General features: G+C 43.2%; 1 protein-coding gene across 2 annotated transcripts in view; it reads right to left on the bottom strand.

Moving 5' to 3' along the window:
• Positions 1–3,307: 3,307 nt before the first annotated feature.
• ntn2 (netrin 2) overlaps positions 3,308–26,002 on the bottom strand; it is a 44,876-nt gene continuing 22,181 nt past the window's right edge. For both annotated transcript variants that reach the window (XM_019268328.2, XM_019268327.2), the window contains exons 3-7: positions 19,841–20,029; positions 13,992–14,141; positions 11,663–11,716; positions 7,565–7,639; positions 3,308–7,476 (exon numbers count right to left, since the gene is read on the bottom strand). In XM_019268328.2, the coding sequence (XP_019123873.1) occupies positions 7,091–7,476; positions 7,565–7,639; positions 11,663–11,716; positions 13,992–14,141; positions 19,841–20,029 (854 nt within the window). In that variant the 3' untranslated portion in view covers positions 3,308–7,090. The remainder of the gene's footprint in view (positions 7,477–7,564; positions 7,640–11,662; positions 11,717–13,991; positions 14,142–19,840; positions 20,030–26,002) is intronic.

Here is a 26,002-nt window from a genome sequence, read left to right as displayed (position 1 = left end):
TGTCCCTACCAAAACAAGCAAGAACACAACAGAGGGAGTTTAGTCCAGTGTCCTTCTCTGTAAGTCGATTTGAATAAAAGGGTCTGCTAAATGAGTAGATGTAAATGTTATGTAAATGTCATATTTGGTTGGAATCAGGCCATAGGGTTAGTGACCATGAGGATAAAAACCTACAATGTATGTAACGAATGTTAACAAATGTAAAGATGTGGATAAATATAGTGCCACAGAAGGGGACAGGTACATATTATTTACATCTGTTATTTGGACTTTGTAAGGGTAAGGGTTTTAAATATAGCTCATAAGTAAAATGAGATGAAAATAACTATTGTCATAAAGTATAATGTAGTCATAAAGTACAAATACAAAGTAAGCAATACAAAGTACAACAACAACAACAACAAAAAATTATAAAGGGAATCAATATTGAAGGCAAACACAAGGGTAAATTCAGAAAGAAAAAGAAGAAAAGATTGTGCCTTTAGTTTAAGCTGTTTAGTTTGATTGGTTACAGTGGGTATCAGTCAGTGCCACCTGTGGTAACTGGCGCAGGTAGCTACAGAACGGGGCGGGCAGAAAGAAAAAAAACACGGATGAGAGACGCAAGGCGCACGTTTGTATAAACAGAAGACTACACTAGCTGAGGACAGTAAGACACCTTTGTTGTTACAGTTGATTAGGGAGTTTGCTTTGTGTGTGAGTCTAAGCTAATGTCAGCAAGTCACTGGACCAGAGGATGCCTCTTTTGGATTGTCACGTGTTTCCTGATGAGGACTTCACCTCCCCTGCTGTCTGGTGTCATCTCTTCATGAACTATGTCTCCACGACTGAAGCTGAACCGTGAGTAGGACTTTATATGTAACTGTTCTTTGTAGAGGATTTTATTGGGAACAATGCACCTGAACTACACACAGGTGTGAAACTCTTTTACCTTTGTGTGTTTACATGCCTGCAAGTGTTTGTGTGTGGAGGCCTGCTGTGGTGTTTAGAGACTAGTCTGCTCAGGTGCCAAAGAAATCTTATTTATTGGAAATCATCTGATTTCTCTGAACCAGGTTGTGATTTCTATAATGGCATCATGATGGTCTTGATGGTCTCTTAGCATTATCTGAGTCTGTACTGGCGGTCTACCTACACCTTCTCTGGCCTGCCCCCTAGTCCTGACTGACTAACTCCTCACTGAATTTAATCTTAATGTCATAATGTAACTTAATGTAGTCTGTTATCTAAAATACAAGTGGTTAGAATATGGATCGATTCAACAGCTGCTGATATTGGATATTTCTGAATCCTGACTGACAAAATCTGTCCTTGATGAGGATATTACTATTGATGGTTCATTAAGATGATAGATCAAAGAAAGGTGGTGGGATTTTTATTCATGTCAAATCAATGCTTTGAATTAGTATGGTCCTCTCTGAACAACAAGCAACTTGACCTCCTAGTACTGACAGCGATAATTGCTAAGGGCATCTGTATTACTATGGTGGGACGCTATAGGCCAGACTTCTGGCACTGCAGTCCTTGAGAAAATCTATTTGCGATTCTTTGAACCCTACACAGTTTATTAACGCTCCTATTTGTCCATCAAAATTCCCTGAAGAGGCTATTTGATTTGAAACAGATTTCAACTAATGTACGTTTTCTAGAATGAATGTTTTCTGCAACAATCTGTGGTGGAGTGACCTTTGTGTTACCGCCGCTGTCAGGAACACCAAAGTTCCTAAAACAAAACCATGCTTGGTTTGTAGGAGAAATCTGAAAAATGTTAACGATTTCAATTGGAACACAACCTCGTTGATGCTGTTGATGCCCGATGTGATTTTTTCATGATGGGTTTTACCCAAATTGTGAATAAACATGATAACTGTTGGTTTTCCCCGGACATTTCACTTGTCATTCGAGAACATAACTTAGCTTGAGGTAGGGCAACGTTGACGGGTTGTAACACTGACTGGCTTGTTTTTCGACAATTACTCAAAAGTGTGATGACAGTATTTGTTGCGGTCAAGGGACTTTTATAATGTTGTCTGTACAAAATGTTCGAACAGTGATTAGGAAGTGGGATGTTTGGCTACTCCGCACCCTCAGACTGGAATGTATTATAGAAAGTTATAAAACTCCATGATCTGAATGCTTTAAAATCCATTTTGAAAGATCTGGAGACAGAATCATTGAGCTGTCGATGGTTAGAATTGATATTGTTGGATTCATGGCTTGTACTGCACATTTATTTTTCTGGGATGTTATGTGTTGTAATACTGTCTGATTTGTTTTTAATCTGTTTTCATTTTGTTGTTAGTTTGTGTCGCTGCCTGTCTTAGCCAGGACTTTGAGAAAGAGATTTTTTAAATCTCATTGGGACCTTTTCTAGTTAAATAAACGTCAATAAATAAATAAATAAATCTGGGTTTGACATCAGGGGCTTGGCTTCAGTAAGTTGAGCCAATGGCTGTCAGAGACGAGGAAATGAATGCAGGGCAAAGTGCATCATGTAAGGAAGAAAGACAAAGGGCGATATAAAGAGATATGCGATTCAGAGTAGCAGATTTCAATCAATTTTGTGAAGTAACGCATCTATCAAAGGGAGAGGAGGCTCAAGAAGTCCTGCAGCTAAAAGATTTATGGTGCTATGACAAAGACACATTTAAACTGTTTTGGTGTAATGGGAACTGGACAGGAATGGGAGGCAGATGACAGGATGCCAGGACGTTCCACAATGGATGTGCTTGATGCTCAGACATATGTCGTGTGTGTGTGTGTGTGTGTGTGTGTGTGTGTGTGTGCCCAGACAATCTCAGCAGCCGCTATTCTCAAAAGCCTTGATGGCCATGCCTGGGGAGAGAGATGATAAATGGTCGCTTTCCTGTAATTTACCTTCAGGAGGATGGATGGAGCTGGCCTGTTTGGTTAGAGGGTGGGAGACGAGGAGAGAGGAGACTGTAGGTGAGAGAGTGGGGGGAGAATGAGAGTAAGGAGTTTCCTGCTTTGGATCTGACTCGGGAGTTGGGTTTCCTCAGAGGTGAGGTACACATTCAAGTGTGTGTGTGTGTGTGTGTGTGTGCGAGCGCTGAACTGTTTATTTACAGAGCTTGCTCTGTTCATAGAGAAGGGGAGCTGCTCTATCCAGTATTCGTCCCCTTCTCCCCGAGTCTAGCCCCTGTGAGTGGAAACACACCAGAGCAGCCCCCACTGTATGTGAGCATACTTTCCAATGGGAAACCCATACATATCAATTTGATATTATTTCCGCAGCTCAGAGTAATGACTGCAATTAGAGAGACAGATGATCAACACAACACACAGCTCATTAACTAATAATTTATTTTTTTTATCATTTAGATTAAAAAGTCAGTGGTTCATTGCCTCAGAGGAAAATGTACAAGGAAGACTTTGATATAACAGAAGTGAAGAGTAGGACTGAACCGAGGGAAGAATCCCTTTGTTCCCCAAGGTAGGTGCAATTTTTGTGTGAGTGAAGCATAATTCCCAGGACATTAATGTAACAGAAAGTGGTGGGTTGTTGTGTCAGTTCCCGTCGGTACCTTTTTATGGGAAAAACAGAGGGTCCAATCAGCCCGTGTCACATTTTTCTTTCTTTTTTTTTTTTTTTTTACTCGATTCTCCTCAAAGTCATTTACAATTGGGCGGTTGTTGTCTGGAAACAACGAAAAACCAAAAAGGAATACATTCTGTGTAATATCTGAACCACATCTTCTGGTTGTGATCACAAAAGCATATGTTTCTGGTTTCTACATCCATATAACATCATCTGGTTTGTACATCCATACACGTGAGTCATCCCAGGCCAAGTGACGCTTTACAAAAGACAACAAAAATGGCAGAGGCAGTTCAGTACATATTTACAACATTAAAAAAAAAGTGTCAAGACTTATTAAACAAGGCAAGATGGAAGTGAAACCAAAAAAAAAAATGGGAGTCAGACCAGGAAAAATGTAAATGATAATTCTTCATCATAGGCTGCTCAGGAGAACGTTTAACAATGGCAAAACTGAGAAGCTTTGTCACAGCCCCAAAAAAATCTGCCTTCAAATGAGAACTCTCTCTCACCTTTCTGCACTTTCAGTTCATGTGCATATCATTTGTTTACTTGGGTAGTGTTAATTACACAGACACACAACACACACACGCACACACACACACGCACACACACACACACACACACGCACACACACACACACATACATACACACCTACACACACCTGTGAATGCCATAAATGTGGCAAAAGGGGGAGGAAACAAAGCAAAGCAGTTATGGCCTCAGTTCCACTGCCAAGCTGCTGGGCTTGTTAACGTAAAACAACAGGACGGCTCTCCCTATGAGGCTCACTAAATAGCTTTCACAAGACTACGCTTCCACCCCCCAAACAACATCTGGCTCACTTCTTATCTTTATCCCAACATTCAGGGTGGGCGCTTAAGAAAAGGAAAAACAGAGAGCCAGTAGACCGAAAAAAAAAAGGGATTCTGTGCGATTCTACGTCGACAAATCTAAAGTCCAGATTCAAGGACACTGCAGTCCCTCCACAAGTGTGTTGGACGCTTACAGGGTTGAGCGCCAGAGAGGCCTCAGGGGCACGTAATTTGACCATCCATCATAATGTGTCACACCATACTCGCATACCAGGGTGAGGAGACTGGTGCTACTGTAACACCACCTGTCTGACAGGCCACTGCAGACAGCCAACACACAAGTAATTGATTGTTTGGTTCTGCATTTTTGTAAAATTTCAAATTCCAACAGTGGGAATCGTGCCCTGGGCATTATGCACACCAGAAATCATGGCGGGCAATAACTCATTTTGGTTACGGGTTGTTTTTGGATTCGAAAATTTAAAATGTCATTATGAGATCCACAATCATAGTTTATAACGGCATCAACTGTCATGGCGTCCACATTCTTAAGCTTTGTGACATTATTTCATTATGTAACACTTCACAATCAGACCATACACCTGCATGAGTGTGTTCTTCACAGTTTGACGTACATTCTCGGAAGACGTGAAAACTACAGTGCAGTACAGTACACAACTGAGGAGTTTTGGCAGCCTCGTTCTGTGCCGTCACTTATCTAAAAACACTGAATACACGACATGCAAAATGGGTTAAAAAAAAAAGAGAGAGTTTAGGGGGAGGGTGGTGGCTGACACATAGAAGAAAGCGGAGGAGAGACACTTTTGGAAGAATGACAAACCAAACAAACCACTGCAGCCAGAGGTGCATAACCACCAGCCAGCATGACTTGCCTGTCGGCACACTCGCTACACTAGCCTCTCAGAACGGTGCGTTTATCTTGTACTCTATTTAAATAAATTGTAATGTGCTTTACAAAATGAAATAACAGCGAAAGGCAGATAAAAAAGCTTGAGAGCAACCAGACGGGTCTCTCTGTGGTTTTCGTTGGTCCTGACTTCCATAGTCTCTTAATTGAATTTAAAAACTGACTATGCTTATTTGGCAAAGGATGACAGGGGCTGTGTCAGGGTAGGCAACTGGGGGGAAGATGACTTGGGAAGTTTTCCTTTGGATCTTGATGTTCATATTGGTTAAGGTCTTGCTCTGCTCACTGTAAGGTTTTGATGGACCAGCAAAAACCACAAACATGCAAACATAACAAAGCACATGAGGAATGAAATATGATCCTCTCATGTCATAATACAATCAGTGAGCACTAAAAACTTTCCAGCCTCATTCATTTTGTCAAAATATGCTCGAGAAAAACACAACTATGTTGTTTATCCGACTTTGTTTTCTTTTTACTGCATGAAAAGGAACTCTCGTTTCAATCTCTTATTTTGGCAAACAAAAGCCTGCCCGTCACTAGACACATCAGGAAAAGGTTCAGACATTTAAATACAAAGAAATGACAGTGGCCACACAGAAACATCTGGAAGGCCACTACCCAGCGGAAGACATTATCCATAAAGCAAGAAGTCTCCTCAGAAATATTGGTATTGTTCTGTAATTCCAGCCATTTGTCCACACCGTTTAATCTGTCTTCCAGAAAAAGTGACAAGCAATGAGTCATGATGGTGATGCATGACTTTATAAACCACTCGTGAGAGGGACTAGTGGTGAAGAGGCACAGCCCCGGAGGCCTGGAATGTGACTCACACATGCTAACAGGGTTTGTTCTGCCTAAAATGAAACAAAAAGATACATCTCAAATAAGGATATGGCTGGGATATGGATGGATGCGATAAAACCGAGCCACACAAAGAATATAAACTATGAGCAGTGGCATCAAATACTTGCAGATATAACAGCTTGCATGAGCAGTTTATTCTGGTGGCAGCAGCAGCAGCAGTGGTGGTGAGACTGAGGTTTGCTGTGGAAAATGTCCCTGCAAAGGGAGCCCTTGGTTCCTCACGGGGGCAAGAGTTTTATAGTTACAGTCTGTAGAAGTTACTGCGGAGACCTGGAGCAAGTAGGCCCATTTTTTTAATGAACATTTTAACAGCAAATGTTGAAAGGTTGTCAGGTGGTACAGCTCGTGCTGATCCAAGTTGAGTTTGTTTCAACAATGAAACGTGAGGAGGCCAAGCTGATGATGTGCAGCTTGTCTTGTTGCTGAAATCAGTCAGTTTTTTTTTTCTGGAGTGAGCAAACACTGTTGAATAAAATCCTCAGAGAAGTATGTGAAGTGTGAGCACTGGTATTATTATATGTCAAAGTAGCAGGAGACAGTCAGACAGGAGGAGGAGGAGGAGGAGGCTGAGGGTTGGGGGGGGGTCGCAGTTGGGGGACGAGTGGACGTTTCCGCTGTCGTCGAGGGAGGGAATGGCGTCTGCTTTTGTTTACACTTCATACCCTTTTTAATGGTCCCTTTTTAAGGCAAACCAATCGGACAAAAAAAGACAAAGACAAACTTGAAAAATAAAAAGGAAAATAATTATACAATATACACAAAACGTGGTCCTTAAAACAGGTAGGGTACATGCAGTCTTTCTAATGTGCAGTGTTCCCTTGATGGGGGAAGACAAAGGATTGAGGGGGAGGAGAAGGAGGGTAAGGGTTCATGAAGGTGGGCGAAGGAGGAAGAGGTAGGGATCAATGCTGCATCCCCCATCACGCTTTGCTGCACTTCCCCTTCTTCTCTTTGCGCTGGAACTTCCTCAGGCGTCTCGTCCAAACGTCCCTCCACTGGATCACCAGGCTGTTCTTATCAGCCATTAGGCCCACGCGCTCCGCCCCTGGACTGGTGGCTCCACCCCCAGGCCCAACCCCAGTCCCTGCTCCTGTGCCCGTTCCACCATCGCTGCCGCCCATCACCAAGAATCGTTTGCTCATCTGGATCTTGGGACATTTGCAGGCGAGGTCCTTCATGTGTACCCACAGGATGTTGTCGCCTCGTTTCAAGGGCTCGCCGCGGCTCTTGTACACGGACACCACGTTAACTGAGAACTTAGCCCAGTCCCCCACCGTCTCCATGTCCAGCACGTTCACCTGGACCGCTGAGGACACATGAAAATACACTCAGGTCAAAACTCCCAGTAACAGTACGTTGATTTATTATGATGTATATTAATTCAACTTTCTTACCATAGTCCTTTTTGCAGTATTTCTTCATGTTGATCTTCAGGTTGCCCTTTACTGGTTTACAATAGGACTCGCAATCTGCGAAAACAAGAACAACCACCATTCACTCCTGTGATCCACGCTGGAGCTCTGCAGATCCTTTTAGCAGTACTTACTGACACTCAAATTACACACATGAAGGGACACTTACACACATGAAATTTGAATCGTTGCCATGAGGTTGCACTTTAGGTCTATTTCACACCATTTCATAGTGCATTATGTGGCACTCTTGTAGCACATAAATAGCGACCAGCACATCTGTAACGCAAAGCTAGTGTGACGAGACACTGTAAACTGTTATGTACTGTGAAACCACCCATAAACACACTCGACAGCATCAAAATAAATCACCGTGCTTGTTTTTGCATATGTACCCAGGCCAAGTTTGTTGTGCTTGTATTCTTTTACAGCCTTGTGGCAGGTATGCTCATATTCACACTTGCCCTCATAACTGTAGCAGGTAGGATAATATGGAGCCTGGTTTGTTTTCTGTGAGCTAAAATACAACTTAGACAAATCACACATCAAACCCCTTTGCAGCAGTTGGTGCAGGGAGGCAAGTGAAACATACCAGAGTAGTAAAAGTGCTCAGTTTGACATGTTTTCTGGGATCTTGAGGAAAGACAGAGTGTGGTGGAAGCAGGTCATGGTTGGATGTATGTGAATAGACCTTGGCTGTCAGGGTGATGACTGAGACCACACATTGGACTGATGACCTCCACTGACCACTCATAGGTGGAGCTGCCAGTGATGAGGTGTCATAATTATGATTGTGACGGTTAAAATTGACCTCTTGGCTGAGTGACCAATCTCAGATCTTTTTTTTGACTGGTTTGGTTTAGTTGTCTGTATGAACGAAGTTTCTTTTTAAGGTCGACCTTTCTTCACACAGTTACACAAATATGGAAACAGCACTGGAAACAATTCTGCTCTGAATTTCTCAGTCAGCTACCTGGCTGCAACCTCAAGTCTCTTCACTCCAGAACTCCAGAACTGAAGAAAAATTGATAACTGTAACAATGACTCAATTATTTGTAATCTGATGTGGAGACATGGCTCTGTCCAGCACTTTCTATGAACCAAGAAAGTTGGAGATAAGTCAGACAGAGCACTTGCATGTAATCGTGGTTTGTTTCTTGTGATCCTGGAATATTGGATTTGCCATGTCAACATTAAAAGCTTTGCTTTTCTGTGATCATAAATTATGTTTTCCTTGAGCTGAGAGGGAATAGGGAACAAAGAAAACCAAATTAAATGAACATTTGAAAAAAGATGAAAGTGCTCATGTTAGATAGATGTTAGATGTTAGATAACGTTCAATTTAAAGCTCTGCACTGTGTTTTTAAATTGTGCTCATGGTAACTGCTGCTACTGGAGCTGTGACAAGAAAGAAACAGACACTGTTGATCATTAGCAAGGCTCTACTGTATTTGATTTGATGCCACTGGATTTTATGAACCATAGAATTTTGGATCCACTTATTTCAATTACAAAACTATGAGAAGAACACAGAGACACAAAGTATGAAAATGATGAACTGGAAATGTAGGGAATGCCAGGAAGCTCATTTTCAAACATGGCAATAGTAAGTTTTAGTGAAGGGACACAAGAAGCTGCTAGCCTGGAATGTCAGGGCATGAAACTGAAAAACCACATGCTGGTAACTGGACTGGTATCTGTGGTCAGCGTTCTCATTGCCTTCGAAAGGAAAACCATTCAGTCATGTTGCTTCCCAAAGCAAACCAAATAAAATTGCTGGAGATGAAATTTCCCAATTAGAAAAAAAAATGTTCGTGAGAGAGAGAGAGAGAGAAATTACGCTTTCTGGGTTGCGTGAAAGTAAGGGGTGTTGTATCGTTCATTTTTCGGGGGAAGTACGGATGGAGCAATGGAAGGAGGGAAGAAACAGGGGGACCAAGGAGCCCATAAAAATGTCCAGGAGGCTTGGCTGTATATCAGAGCGCTGGAGATTTTATTAGCCAGAGAAAGGAGAGAAAAGGAAAGAAAGGGAGAAAAAGAGAGCAGATGGTAGCTTCCAATAACCTCGAGACAGGGTGATTTAAAAAAAAAAAAAAAAAAAAAAACGATGAGTGGAGGTGTGGATGTGGACGGGTCCGGGGGTGCATATTATACATTACTCACAGACGTTGAATAAATGATGTTAAATATCATAGCTTGCTTAAGGTCTTTTTCATTATAACTGAGCGTGTGGTTTCATGTGCAGATCATTATCATGTAAGTGTGCATGCAACTGTGACAGGCATGCATTTGTATGAGATGTGCATGGATTTCATTAAATCGCTGCCATTGTGTGTGTGGTATACAGTGGCTGGCCTGAAGGTATCAGTGGTGAAACGCTGGCTGGGAGACAGTGTGTGTTTTCCCATGAAGAGTCACTTACTGCTGGCTGTTCACCTGGAAAAGCTCTGGATGAATCGCCCACTGACCCAGAAGACCGGCCCACTGAAAACACTCTCAATTGGCTCTGGGGCTCTCGATGCCCTCGTTCCCTTGAGCCCCTCTCACTGTGCCATGACAAGGACAAATTGCATCCACCGCCCCTTACACAAAAACATTTTGAAGTCTTAGGTTTCTGATGGCGTAGCTCCTTCTATGGTAGTTAGGGTTAGGGGGAAATGCTCTGGTGTGTTTGGTAGAGCCTGAGGTGAATTAGCGATCAACAACTCTTGTGTTCTCGGACCCCGTAACATTTTCCCAGGGAAGTAGTAAACACAAGAAAGGGTTGGACTGTGCATTTTTGTTTAAAAAAAAAAAAAGGCTCGGAGGCCCGAGGAATGAGAAAACCGAATGAGAGAAGTTGTACACGTGAAAAGAAGCTGCAAATGTGAGAACATTATTGTCACTATTTCTTTAAAAGGAAATATTTAGACAATTTGGTAAATACAATAATTTGCCTTCTTAGCGAGAGTCGGATGAGAAGATAGATAACACTCATGTCTGTGCAGTAAATATACAGCTGAAGCCTTACTACCATTAGCTTAGCATTAGCTTAGCATAGCCTAGCCTGGCTCTGTCCAAATGTACCAAAATCTAATTATAATTATATATTATATAATTATATCTAATTTGTTTAAGTTCAAGTGTAAGAACACCAGTATGTAGTTTAACAGGGTTTTGTGTGACAGTCTTTGAATGGTATAAATCTCCATCTAGTTCTTTGTAAGAAAATAGTAGCTATTCATTAGACTTCATGGAATATTCTTTTAATGTAAACTACTTTATTCATGCTATAGCATCAGGTTTATAGGGGGACAGAAGTGAAGCCAGTATTAGCCATTCTTATTGCCCTATAACTCATACCCTCGAACGGTAACTGTATATTTAATCTTTGAAATGTAAGACATCCATAAGTCAAAAGTGTAATTTTCACTGAGCTTTCTGACAAAATATATCATTTGTAGAAGAAAAAGGGGTATGAAAACAATAAAACTGTATGCTTTGAATAGTGCTGTAAAGTATCAGTGGCACGGTGTGTGGGGTACGATCTGTAGCCTGAGTGATGATATATGTTATAAACTGACTAATGAATCAACATTTCCAAATCAACACCGCCCGCTCAAATCGAACAGCCGCAGAATGAAAAATAAGGGCAGGGTAATTAACCGGAGCCTAAATTGGACAGTTGGAGGGAGAGACTGAACGAATTTCCCCCCAGTCACTTGCCAACACACTTTTCACGCCTCAAAACTCTCCCTTCCACTATATCACACAGCGAAACTTTAACTAATCACCCTGTCTATCGGCTTGGCCTTGCCTTTAAGCTGTGGCTTTATTTTAAGCACAGCATGGCTACCCTAACTCGAGGTTAGCGGCCGGGGAAACTGTGCCAAGGGCACAGGTTTTTAAAGACAATGGAAATATTCTGCAGGTCCCAGTGCACTCGCTCTCTTTGCAGAACTTCAAAAGATGGGACCCACCCTTCATTAATATTTATTCCACACCTTAAAACTCAAGTCCAGAAATATTAAAAAAATATGTTTTTGTTCCTCTCATAAAGCAGTGGTGCTTATGGGCGAGGTGCAGAGAGTGTATACTAACTTGCTGGTTCCTCTGTGCTGCTCACCACAGCTGTGGGATTGACCACTGGGATTTCTGAAACACACAAGAAATAGAAAGTTATTTCACTGGTTGAACGTAAATCCCCACCTTTCAAGTATGATCTAAGTGATTTGGCTGTTCGCCTGCTGAGAGTGCATGTGTGGTCAAAGAAAATTAAGTATGTCTGAATTCATTAAAAGTAATTCCAAAGAGTGGGCAGGGGAAAGCTTTGTGAATATATTAATTTACCACAAAAGAGTACAGAGGGTACACTTATTAAGGAGTAGTAGAAAGTGCTCACCAAGCCCAATGAGAAAAAATGCCAGGGTTGTCGTGCAGGAGGTTTGGATTGCAACATATGTCAACTAGGAAAACACATGGCAGACAGACATGCTAGATAAACACTGACAGACTGACAGCGATACTTATTGGTGGTGAGAGGGAAGACGGGCTCAAATAAACCATGCATTCCACGGGCTAATGTGGTGGTTTCACCGTCATTTTGAAGGAATACATTGAAACATCCTGAGATGTATAAGTGGAAGAAAAAAATGGAGGTCAACGAAATTTATGTTTTGGATGAAACGCTGTAGAAGCACCACAAAATTCACTCGGTAATCCAGTTTGGAGGAGGCAACACTGGATACATCGGAGACAGAAGTTGAGTCTCTGAGACACGCTGATTAAAACGGAAAGGTGGCTGCAGTAGATTAGTCTTGTCCTCCCCCTAACAGATGCTGGGTTAACACTGCTGTGTAATCCCCATGCATGCATGTATAGACAGATGGACAGATGGCAAGGAGATAATTTTGGTTGGATCGTCTTGAGACAGATGCAGCCCTCCCTCGCCGTGCCCGCTGGCTACTCTAAAAAGTGCCTCGTGGAATTCCTCCAGGACTTCTCTTCTTCTAATCGTATGCAACTTTCCAATACAAATGCTAATGCTAACAACGGGCCCTCCGCTTTTACCGTAAGCAGTGTGACTGGAACACTGGCTTAGCATCCACCCAGAGGATCTGCTTTTGATTGGATTTGGAAGTTGACGGTTTTGAACCAAGCGGGTAGAAGGTACGGGGGGGGTGTTGGAAAGCTGTTTTGAGGCAAAAGCAGCAGTTGTCTCTCTGAAATTATGGACACCCCGCCAACAAAAACAAACAAGGGCACAGTGCTTTGTGAAGGCAGGCGCAGCTGTTAGAAGCCACTTGTGTGCCCTTGTGGCCACATCTTTTGAAGACAAACAGATGATGAAAGGATCATTCAGATGAGGGTTGCTGCCATCATACTAATTGGCTGCTTAATGGGCTTGTCTTGTCGTTGGATCCAGGAGCCTCAATAGGAGGTAAGATGCCCACAATGAGGCCATCTTGACACACACAGTTGTTGTCAACGCTATTCGTTACAGATCCAAATGCACATACGCAATCCTTCTTGTTTTTCACTGGATGGTTCAGTGGCACTCGAATGAGTGGGGTCTGCCATCCATGACCACAGTTGTTTTCTCCCTTTGCCCATCCGCCATCTGCTCCGGAGCTGCATGTGAGAGAAACAACACGGCAGCATGCGGCACAGTGTGGCACAGCTCGGTACGGTGCTTTCGGTGGAGGTCGTCTTGTCAGCGTGCGCAATGTGTGCTCGCGCCGCCTGGCACACGGTGTGGTGGAAAGTTGCCCTCTATTACACATGCCTGCATGTGCCGGGCCACTGGCAAATTTCATAATCCACGTGCACACATACACGCTTGTCACAGGAAATTAAAAGCCTGATGCAGCCGACGTGCATACTACAGCAAGAGTACACACACATACTGTATAGTGCTGACAGCAAGTGGAACAACAGTAAGACCTAAGTTCTCACCCTACCAGCTCTCCACTGACTTGCACTTTAACAAAGATCACGTTTCAGTTTAGCCTCGTGTTACATCTGAGCCCTTGTTTGCACACATGTTTTGGGCTGTTCTCTATGAAATTATCATTGCATTTTCAGTGGCCATGCAAACCCACAGAACACATGTACTGTATATACGCAGGGCAGAGATCGGGTTGGGTGTGCCTGTCAGAAGGCCAGAATGACTTTAGGCTACAGGGAAGTGTGCTTTCAATTATGCTCTGTAATCTCCATGGTTGGAGTATGTACTGCTTTTAGTGCAGTTCACGACTCTGTTGTAACTGCAGATGTATTATGCCTTTTGTTGTGTTACGTTCTTCACAATGGAGCTTGTCAGTGTTTTACAGTTTCACCAACGAGCTGATGAAATGGCGTGAGTGAGTCCTGAGTGTCACATGTTGAGTGAGCTGTGGTTGTGTGTGCATGTCTGTTATGAGTCACTCACTGATGCAGGGGGCCACAGGTGAGCGGCTCTGCTGGTAGCCCTTGGCGCAGCGGTTGCAGGTAATTCCGGTGACGCCGTCCTTGCAGGGGCACTGGCCTGTGGTCTGGTTGCACGTCTTGCCTGCTGCGCCCACAGGGTGGCAGTCACAGGCTAGGGGTGGGGGTCGGGGACAGGTGTGAAGGGGGAGGGAGGGTTAAGGAATAAGAAAGAGGAGAGAGAGAAATTATATAAGATGTTTATTCATTAAACTTGAACCTCACAGTCTCTACAGGGTACTGGGTTGTAATCTGTTGTTTGTCAGCAGATGATAATCATTAGGGATAAATGTTTGGCTCAGGACGTGTCCTGTTTCCCGAACACTGCAAAGAAACACACTGTATGTGCATCCGAGAAAAAGAGTAACTCTGCAAGGGAGAAGAATTTATGTGTGCACAGCAGAAAACACCAGGCGAATTGACGGGCGGATGGGGTGAGACATCTAGTGCAACCCTGTCCGGAAACCCAGAAATGCACACTTGCAATCTTGGTGCCTGCCTGGTGACACAACTTATGCTGTTTCATAACTTCTCGAAAGTTCAGTTCGATGCCCAGCAAATGCCAACAGCAACAAGCAATGCTCCGGTCACCTCGCTTTGGCAAAGCATTTATGAGTTTTTCTGGTTATTCAAAGAAACATGAGGCCTTTTCTGGTTTAAAGAGCTGTTAAATACAAGAGCTGGCGTGCTGGTCCGAAGCCTTCTGAGAGCTTTACAAGATGTTCGAGAGGAAGCAACATATCAGAGAGAGAGAGAGAGAGAGAGAAGAGAGGGAGAGGATTGGAAAGAGAACAGGGAGAGGGTGAAAGATACTGCGTTTCAGCATAGTCCAAACAGAGCCTCTGGTGTCTTCAGCAGCATAAACAACAGTGAGTATAAGCAAACTGCGGCTACTCTGACGCTACTAAAAAAAAAACAGACATTTGTTCTTTAAGTAATAAACACATACTTGACATTTCACAGCAATCCAGCCAGACAAACACATCAGACATATCATAACAAATGTAAAATTTTCGCATCTTCTTCAGGGGTGTTACAGATTGGTTTCACTTCAGATCTGACATTATCTGTCCGAAATGAATAAATTAACAGAACGGTGCTGAGTTGCATGGTTTCCTTTCCTGTCTTATCTACTGACGTGTTGCCAAAAATGCAACAAACAAAGAAATGCAAGGTTAACATTCAGCCTTTTCATCTTATTTACAATGTCATTCTTTTGGGAAAACAGGCGCAGGCTAGTGCAAAATTACTAAAGCAAACTTAAGAATGACTCGACTGTAACATGATAGCTGTAATTGTCCAAGCTTATCAAGAAAAAACAAGAAAGGCCAAAATTACACTTTGGGGAAAACCCCTGTAACCCAACAGTTTGTTACACTTTGTGCCAGAGAAAGGCAGCTGCTAACATGTCATGGTTTCTTCCCACCACTGAACGGAACTGTGAATGTGTTTATTTGCGCCGGACATTTTTTAGCTGCTACACCAGAGGGGAGCCTGAGCACCCTACCACCTGTTGACTCGGGGTTTAAATGGCTGAAACTGACCCAAGAATGATTGTGTGTGTCTGGCAGCAGGGGTTGTGAGGGATTAACTGCAGCTCAGATCTTGAGAAACACGTTTGCCTTTTTTCCGGCATGGCCAACCGGTCTGCAGGTGTCAGAGTGGCTGCGCTCTGTTTGAAGCTGTACGCAGAGATGTAAATCTGATGCTTCCAGCGTCCGTGCAAAATCCCCACCATTTGGGTCACACGGGGCCCAACCAGGAAACTCTAGCTTTGATGACACTTGGTAAGAGTTTCTGGCTGACCTAAAGGGAATACACATCTGCATATGGCAGGGTAAGATGCAGGCTTGAATCACGGATGAACCACGTAACTAATATCCTCACCTCTGTACGCCCTCATTCATCAGCCGGAGCCTGAGCTTGTGCCATTTTTGCTGTGTCCACAGACCATTTGTGAATCTTGTGACATTGATAGAGTTTGTGTAGACAAAATCCAGTTGATTAGTGCACACTGATATTAAACTCTAATCTATAGAAGGTAGCCTTGTATCATTTTCATAGATTAACTAAGATGATGATTGATGATTGTTTTGACTTTCCACTGAAAAGTGAACACGTTTTATCAACATGAAATATCTACAAAGGTTTATTCTTGCTTGTGAAATGATGCATCCACTGCACATGTGGGATAAACCCCCCCCTGTTACATGATCTGTCTGATACAAGTCTGGAGTTGGTCTGTCATGCCTGCTGAGACATGTGGCCATTGTTTCTCGGCTGATCACTGAACAGCACAAGCTATCAACCCAATCCGGTCAGTATGAATAAGATGTGAGTAATGTTAGACGTTCTCACTTCCCTTCTAAACAATCACAGGCTGTTAAGACATCAGAGTTTACTGCCAATGTCCACATAGTTCTCTAAACAACTAGCAACTGCCAGATCTGAATGGCCTGTAAGAGGCAGGATGGGGGTGGTGGTGTCAATCTCCACCCCCATCTCTCCTCCTTGAACTGTTTTTTCTGAAGTTTTATGTGCAGGGGCTCGGGCCAGTTAAGAAGCAGTAAAAACGTCCTCAGAGGTTGATGACTTTTCAAGCCTTTGCGCCTGCAGACGTGACAGGCACTGTGTTGGGATTTGTAGTCCTTTGACAGGCGTTCGCTCCCTTTAACTGATTCGTGTTGCTCCATGCATGTGTGTGCATATGGGAGGGCTGCTCTTTGTCTGCAGTTATTGGCAGTCGCCACATTTGGAGAGGGCGGTGTTATTTGTACCCTGGGTTTGGGAATATGTTTTTTAACAGTCAGTTATGTTCTGTTGGCTTCTTTCTTGGAAAAATAAATTAAAGTGTTAAAATGTATGCATTTCTCCAAAGCCCAGGAGGTGTCATGGAGACAAAAAAAAAGCGTTTATGTGCATGTTTTAGTCATTCATCTTCTCAAATTAATAATTCGATTTAGCATAATTTATTACCTCCATGACTGTTTGTATTCCTAACAGTCATGTTAGGGGTCACATGGATTTAATCCAACTTTATTTTGATCTTAGATATGTGGATGTACTTTTTTTTTGGGCTATTAAACACAACAAAGCCACACTGGAGATCCCATAAATGTATTTTACTGGATAACACATTTGCATTTGAGGGAAAGAAGGCAAAATATGTAATATGATATTAAATCATCATTAAGAGGGATTGAATTAAGTAATTCATATGCAGAAAGTGATTAAATCAAGAACTCAAACATTTTTTAAAGAGGTGTTAACATTATTTTAGCCTTTAAAGTTATAACACGGCATTGAAGGACTGTCGATGTCAGTGATAACTGATATTAAAATCCTCTTTGGCGTTACTCTGTTCTTTTTCACAGGTACTGGCTAAACTTGATACAGATAATATAAAAATGGTGCTTTTTTTTACCATCAAAGATCACATTTTCATGCTGCCAGGTGCTTCATCACTAACCTCAAATTACTTTTAGAATTAGATTGCGTAACTATTTTTCTGGCCGCTGTGTTTTTTATTTGAAAATATCCTCATACTGTGCTTCAGGAAGATATTTGAGACAGACGGCCAATGTGGTTTATGTTGGCTGGCGTCGCTTCACATGGACTGTGGCCTCATTTTCAATGCCTTTTATCAATGTTCCTTGTGGTCAACGGATACCAGCTGTACGGCTTGGATTCACATAAAAACCTTGTATTTTGAAGACCTCGTATACTGCAGCCAGGCCATGTGGTGATTGCCATGTTTCTTCCATTTTGCTGACTGTTTTAATGCTTGTGACACTATAAAGGGCAAGAGAGGCTGGTGTCTAGGCATTTGAAGTGCAGAGCTGGAGCCCTGTACATTCACTTTAAATTGGGACCTTAATACTTAACAAGGAAGAGTGTGTATTATGTGCTTGTGGGAGGTAAGCGGTGATGGTGATGGAGGCAGGAGAACTCCTCCTCCTTCACGGATTGTGTATAGACACCTATCTGCAGAGCAGGTCTTATTAGAAACAGACATGGCCTGTTTGTCCTCTGTGCTGCCCCCAGCCCTCCCCACTCCTGTCTTTGCCTTTAGAAAACACCTGTATTTTATTGTTGTAACTCCATTTCAGACGTGACACTTGGCCCCCCCCCCTCCTTCTGCCATGCCGCACCTCTGACCTCTATCTCGACCCCGACACATGGAGAGAAACCATGAAAATCAGGGCTGAAAAATAAAATCAGGGACGCCACAGTTAAAGACACACGTTTTAAAGGTTTGTAGTTAGTCATGGAGGGAGAAATCAGAAGTTGGATTGGAGGAGGGGATGGTGGTTATAAACAATCATGGGAGATGGAGATGAAAAATAAAGTGAGCAAGGGCTGAGGCAAGGGAAAATGACGGCTCCTCGAAGGCTGCGGAATTGCTCTGATCAATCACAGAGCCTGCCGCTCAGCAGAGGCTTTTTTCGAACGTTAACTTTCATTTCCGTCACATCTGGGGGCCTTTGTGAGGGAGTGAGATAAACTGTTTACCACCTGATCATTAGACTTTGATAAAAACAAATTGCAGTGTCGGGGCGCTTGAGTGTGTGCGAGAACATCACACTTTCAGGTATTGGAGGAAATGGAAGATGAGGGAACAATTTGCACATGGGGAACACATCTGAGGACTGACCTCCTGTCACGAGCGAGGTAGATCTCTTTCTGTCAGTGTTTTGGTGCAGTAACAGGTCAAATGACTTAAGCTTTAAGGTATGTGACCAAGTCACTGTGGACTTTTTTGCCACTGCCATAATGAATGGCTCAACTTCTCAGCGCAACTAATATCATGCCATTTCTAACCTCCCGGTGTTCAGTTACAGTTTGGGTCGGCTGCCGAAGGAAAACTGAGCGGAAGCCAGTGGGAGATTCTCGCCATGAAATTTCAACCAAAAGATCTTCATGGCTATGAGCATTGGCAGCTCTCACCAATGCTGTTTTTTAATGTTCTGGAAGTGATTCTATACCTTCATTAGGATCAACAGAATCAAAAAATCTGCTCTCTGTTTTTGATTTGAATATTTTCCTGAACAAATACAGGAAACTTGAGTTGTTTTTGCAACGAGTCCAGTAAAACAGAGAGAAATGCTCCCAGCGTATCAACCTGAAAGATATTCACTGCAAATTTGAAATAATAAAAGGGTTAAATACATGTTTCCATGTGTGCTTTGGTCAAGTGATAATATTATGCGGTATGTGGTATGGGGAAACATTTGGGGTGATGGCCAGAAAAGCTTCGGGCATAGTGTCAATTAGTTTCTCTCTGCTATGGTGTGGCAAGTCAGACGTGCTGATATTTTCTTATTTTTTTGAAAGTTACCATGACTGTGCATGTTTTCAATCATAACTTGTTACTCCTTTTATTACTTTTATTTTATGATTACACAAGTATTATTAGGGTTAGAACATCTCAATCAGCTTTTGTTTGAACATTTCGTAAACATTTAGCGCAGCTTGCTGCCAAGTTAAAAGTCAAACTGAGCTTAAAGTAATAATCCGTTACATTTTCATATAAACAAATATTCATTTTGCTACTCTGTTACTGATTGATGTAACACAAAAGTGATCCTTGTTCATGAAAACTTTCACATTAGTTATTGTAAACACAGAGTGGTGGGTGATTATTTCCCAGAGAAATACTTTTGACAGCAGAAGAAGGACTTAGAAGAATATTTAGTGCTGTATGTGTGAGAGTTGCTACTAAGCACTTATGGCATCATGGAGTCCAGAATCTCATGAACACCACTTGGAATAACAACTACTACTGACAAACTCACAAAATCAGCGTTCTCTTACCTTTACACGCTCGTCTGTGAGTGATCGGCCTGACCATGTCTCTGTAAAAGCCCTCCTTGCAGTAGTGGCAGTGGCGGCCTGCAGTGTTGTGGCGGCAGTTCATGCAGACTCCTCCGCTCTTCCTCCCTGACAGCTTATACAACTCCATGTTGAATCGACAGCGGCGGGCGTGCAGGTTGCAGTTACACGCTGCAGGGGGAAGAGGAAAGTTAACATTGTCAGTTGCGGTGATTGCATCAGCGAGCGTGAGTAGGATAAATGTAAAAGTTTACAATATCTTCACAGTATTTACCCTTACAGAGTCTAAATGTAAGTTGAGAGTGTACATTGCAGTAAAGCATATATATCGTGCATAACACGAGAGAGCCGGGAGAGATTTTCCAGTAAGGCAGTAGTGAGTGGTTTATAATCTACACTGCGGCTGTGTGCTTGGCTGCTATTCCAGAGCTCATCAATCAAAAGTGATATTTGCAGGGCTCATTTTCTCCATTTCATAATTAATGAATTCGGCTTCTCTCAGCCCATTAGTTATTAATCACTGGAAAGAGAGACATTAATTTCATGAATCACTGATGAGTAAAGACTCCTGAGATCTATTAAAAGCGAGGCCGTTTCAGATAAAGGAATGGGCTCGAGCTAGCTGTCTTCTAAATGAGGCGAGCCACAATATATGGGACATGTGAAGTGAGGTTATATCTCTTCGGTCTCTCCCAGTTCCACTTCAAATCCATCTGATTCCTTTATGTCTCTTTGCGTCACAAGTCTTTCCATTGATTCCTCCCATATTAGACCACACTCGACAGCTCTCTGACATTATTCAGAAACTCCGTTCGCTCTCTACATGTGGGGTTTGCATTTGAGAAGCCTAATGAGAAACCTGCCCTTCTTGTTTGTGTAGCAGAGTTTGATCCAGAACCTCTGCTGGTTAAATCAGAGTCAGACCTGGGACCTGAAGACTTGGCCATGGCTTCAAAGACAATCGCTGCAGAGCTTAGCTCCAGTTCAAAGTTGCCCACAGATAAATTAGAAAGGGGTAAACAACAGCAGAGCTGTTTGACCAAAAACATCAACAGTTATGGCAGAGGAGGATTATTAGGGGATCACAACAGAAGGTGATATTAATTAACCTTAATCTGCTGTTTGAGAAAAATACACTAACAATGGATTTTTGGAAGACACAACAATGGGGAGTAAGTAAACCGGCGGAGGGACTGGGAGGCTTTCATGTTTGTGTCTATATGTGTGGCTGTTCGTGCAGTAGACTGACTTGTGAGTGGGCAGTTCCAGAAAACATTTCTGTAACTTTCCGAAACAGACGATCCAACATGCATGCACTCCCACTTCATACGGTGATTGGCCAATTGTGCAGAGGTGAGAAAGAAGCCAGGGTTTGAGCTTCTCTCTCTCTCTCTCTAGATCTCTCTTTTCATTCTTGACACTACTATTTCCTTTGGAAAAAATGCTCTACAAACTAGCTGTAGTTGGTTATATCCTGGCCCTGAGAGTGTTCAACTTTCTAGTGGCGATGAACTGAACTTAATACCTTTTATTTAGCATTTTGCTCCATACCTTAAAGGAATAGTTCATTTTGTCTGTATGGTACAGCCAGCAGCCATTTATCTTAGCAGGGCATAAAGACTAGCCTGGCTCTAGCTGAACAAAAACCGCCCACCAGTATCTGTAAAGCTGATGAATTAACACATTACATTACATTTTTAGTCTGTATTAAAATCAACCAGCCAAAGTGTAAAAACTGCAGCATTTCATGCGGGACTATTTCTTGATCCAGGTGCAATCATCACAGCCAAGCTAGTTGTTTTTTCCTGTTTCCAGACTTTACACTAGGCAAAGCCAACAAGCTGCGGGCTGTCACTTCATATCTACTTACAGACACGAGTGATATCAAACTCTCGTGAGTGATTACACTTATTTCTTCTAAAGGTCAAACATTTTTTAACAGCGATATTTCAACACTCCTCAAATCCTGGTGATATTTGTGTCGTAAATTTCAAGAGTTGCAGATAAACCGACTAAAGAAAAGGTAACCAGTTTCCTATTCATTTTGAAAAGTTCATCACTCGCTGACATGTGCATCGCTGCTGCAGCCAAGGTCGGCTCCACAGTTATATTGAGCTCAAACGATCTGTGCAATGTTAGATTAGCTAAAATGACTTGATGACACCGGTGGCTCTTTCATGGGTGGAGAATCACTTGAATAAGTGAAGTAATAAGTATTATGTGAGCAGTGAACGATATGAATCTCCATCCACAGCGAGAAGGACGCCTGGCACCAGGTTGGGAAAGAGGCCCAGTTTTCCCTGGTTGCAGACCCTGGAAAAAAGGGGGAGCACATTCCCAGACTGTTTCCCAATTCCATCTGGTTATTATGTGGCCCAATTTGTATGGAATTCTGCAGTTAATGAAATACTGTTTCATTTATGGATCCATATCGAGGCGGCGCTGTTTTATGTAGTGACACTGCTGGATCTTTTGGTGTGACCTCATAAAGTGGTTAGCCCAGACTGAGGGTTGACCACTGATCCTCGAGCATTGGCATTGTGGGACACTGAGGAAAGTCGGGCGAGTTCAAAGCTATTTATCTTCAGTGCTATAATCCCTGTTTTAACAGAGAAAACACACTAAATCAATAACATTTTGGCACTGTAATTGATTCTTTCTGTGTGCGTGCGTGTCTTGCAGCGCCTGTATCTAGCGTGTGTGCATGTGAACAACTAAACAGCCTGTCCAACTTCTTCTGAGGGGGAATGTGACAAAGAACACACCAGCTCCAGTGAGTGGCTGGAGCTGCTGTGGTGGTGGTGGTGGTGGGGTGACGAGGTGGTGGTGGGGGGGGGACTTTGATTATGATCAAGCGTCTCAAACACACACACAGCTGTGAGCACTTGTGTCCATTAACACCTTGTAGCAGAACATGAAAGCGATGGGTCACATTTTCTCCCGAGCTGAAGTACCGTCGGCCCTCTTATGGCATCTTCTCGATTTACTGCTGTGCAACAAGATCAGCCCGACAAAAGTCTCAAGTAAGAGAGGATGTGTTCAAGTGTGGAAAATGTACAGAAAGCGCCAGAATTTAACCTTTTTAAATGATTTAGCATGTGTAGCAGCGGATGGCTGGAAACGGCTTTAACAACAGCCAGACTTTTTTTTGTGACTGACAGAGTGGGAGAGGATTAGTGTCTGTCAGAAATAATATTTTAGTATCTGACTTAGAAACAAAGACATGAATGTAGATGTGATCCAAGGGCAACGACAGAGGAAACTAAATAAGCAAAAAAGCATTGATGGCCCCAAGTAGGTGTTTGTGTGTGGACCCCGTGTGTGTTTTCTGTGGTGTGCATGCTGTGTGCTGTTAAGTTCAGCTCGGAGCTGCAGCTGGCCAAAGATCCTGGAATGTTTATGGGTTTGTTTTGAAGTTCTTGTGCACACACACACGCTGACACCCCCCTCAACCTGCCACCCCCAACCACCACAGCAGCCCCCCCCTCCACCCCTTGCCCAAATTAGACTCAGCGGGTATAACTGAACACTGTTGAAGGCCATTTTTCAATTCATTAACACACCAAAGCCTCACTGGTGCTTCGCAGAAACACTCACTTATTCTTATCTGATGGGAGGAAAAAAACAGACGTTTCGGCACAGAGTGGAGTTCTGTGGGTGGGCGGAAAGTAGTGAGCAGAGAAACGATGATCCTCCAGTCAACGCGTCTCCTTTATGGGTCCAATTCAAGGATGTGTAAAATCGGGTTGCTCATGTTGTCGTGGAAATCGAACAACAAACACAAGCTACAGGCTTGGCAAACAGAGGGATGCTGAGACAAAAATAGAGGAGGGGATGGAGGGAGAGGAGCAGGAAACCCCTTTGGAAAATATTAGAGCGGAGAATGGTTGCATCACTTGTCATCAAAATGAACAGCACCAAATGCAAACTTTGGTGTTTTTAAAAAGATGTTTTGCTTTTATCAGATGTCTTCCTTGCACTAGTTTGTGATCTAGCTGGTGCATACTAGGGAAGATTTCAGGTAAGATAGATTGACAAAAGAACACCTCACTGATACGTTCCAGCATTCATAACAGGTGCCTCGACAAGTAAATGTGACCCGAACAAGCTCACAGACTGGCCTGTCAAGTGTGCTTTGACAAATTGGCCCGTAAAGACTGCGCTCAACAAATAAAATGCAAGTGTGTTTGTGTGAGTGCACCGCCTCTCTGTTCCCCTCCATATGTCAGGGATAAATCTAACCTCATTTTTCCTTCAGCTCGACCAAAGCCAAGCCGGTAAGCACAGCCAATTGATTTTGGATGCCTGTGCAAAACCCAAATCCCATGGCTAAAATTGGTCCTTGAAAATTGGAGGGCCGCTCTCCCACCACCTCTTCCCTCTTGGCCCAAGCCACGGTCCAGACCTGCTGCAGCCCCCCTTTGGGTGCCCTTCCCGCCTGGCCAAACAGGCTCTGCTATATGGGCTCCTGCCATCATGTGTGTGCGCCTGTGTGCATGTCTGTGTCTGTGTGTTTGGACTGAGTTCCGCCTGGCTGCTCTAGCCACCTGCTCAGGGCACCGGGGGTAACACCCGGTTAATTAGCTCCTCATTAGAGCCAAGGCTGTGTACAGTGTGGACACACACACATATACACACACACGGCTTCAAAAGGTAGTAACTGTTTACAAAATGATACCAAAAAAAAAGATACCAAAAAGTCAAACAGAAGTGAGAATTAAACAGATGTGAACACTGTTGGGTCTGTAGACTCTAATGAGCTGTGAACAACAAGCTGAGACAAAGATTTAAGAGCTGAGGACTAACAGGAAACTACAACTCCTGTAACCCTGCAGCGTGCATTACATGGACCGTGCTATGATGTACTCAGGAGCTTCTACCTCTTTGTAACAAAACCACTTCAGCTCCAGTTCCTTCTCTTCCACATAGACATATCTCTCACTTCTAGCTTTGACACCATGTCTCAGCCCTCCCCTCCCTCTGCTGGTTTCTGCGGTTAGCCTCACGCCGTGGGCTTAAGAGCCGGCTCTTGGGAGCCCTTTTGAACTAAGAGTCCCCTTAATTCCTCTCCTACCCCTCCCCAAAGCCTCCTTCCTTCTCTCTCTCTCCTTCTCTCTCTCTTCTTACTTTCACGAGACCCCATCTCAAATCTCACTGGTTGCCTTTCCCTCTTCTTACTTGTTTCTCTTCTCTTGTCCATCCTTTCCTCCATCTCCCCTTTCTTTCTCTCTCTGGATGGCATCAATCAGGGAAAGATTTTAACGAGATTAGGCTGGAGGGTTGCCAGGTTGGGGGGCCTGGTGTCAGTGGAGAGTTGAGTCCTTAGCTCTGTTCCCTCTCTGGTCCACTTCACTTCCCCACATCTAAACATTGTTATCTCTGTCCTGCCTTTGGCTTCGCTCTCTGTCTCGGTTGCTTTTTTTTTTTTTCCACAGGCAATATCCTGCAGACCTGATCACAGGGGCTGAAGTAGACGACTGTTTAGCAATCAAATTATCATGTTGAATCAGTAAAAACTGAGATAAAAACAGATTTATTTTGCCATGACTCTTGGCATACACAACCGTGAGGTCCACAATGGGGGATGCATGTGATGCCTGGGCTGGTTTAGAAATAGAAAGTGACAGATGGAACCTACGGTGGAAATTCACCACTGTGGCCAGAGAAGACAGTAGAAATGGCGAGAGAAAATAAAAATGTTTAAGGTTTTTCTCTGATCAGGTTCTAGCACAGGCAAGTATGTGAACACACTGAAAGTAAAGAGTCCTAGGTTGTTGACTGGTAACTGAGCAGTAAAATCAGAGGTCAAAGGTTAAGCTGAGGAAAAAAGATAAGAAGCTGGAGGTGTCTGTTAAATCTTGATGAAATACAACACAACGACCAACACGTAGTTCCAAGGAGGGGTTTTTAGTTTACTTGCCATGTAGCTGGCATTTTGTACCTGACAGGTTTACATCTAAGTCAAAGGTTGGAGTATGAACATTATGTGAATCATAAGAAGAAGAAGAGATACTTTATTAATCCCTCAAGGAAGAGAGATGGTGGAGTGATGGGTAGCCACCCAGAGCAGCGCCCTGTGAGCAGTTTGGGGGGTTCGGTGCCTTGCTCAAGGGCACCTCGGCACCTCTCCAGCTACCAGTCCAC

This window comes from Larimichthys crocea, chromosome XVI (assembly GCF_000972845.2).
Source record: "Larimichthys crocea isolate SSNF chromosome XVI, L_crocea_2.0, whole genome shotgun sequence".
Lineage (NCBI taxonomy): Eukaryota > Metazoa > Chordata > Actinopteri > Sciaenidae > Larimichthys > Larimichthys crocea.
Note: the sequence above shows the minus strand (reverse complement) of the source record. Positions and strands in the feature narration are given on the sequence as shown.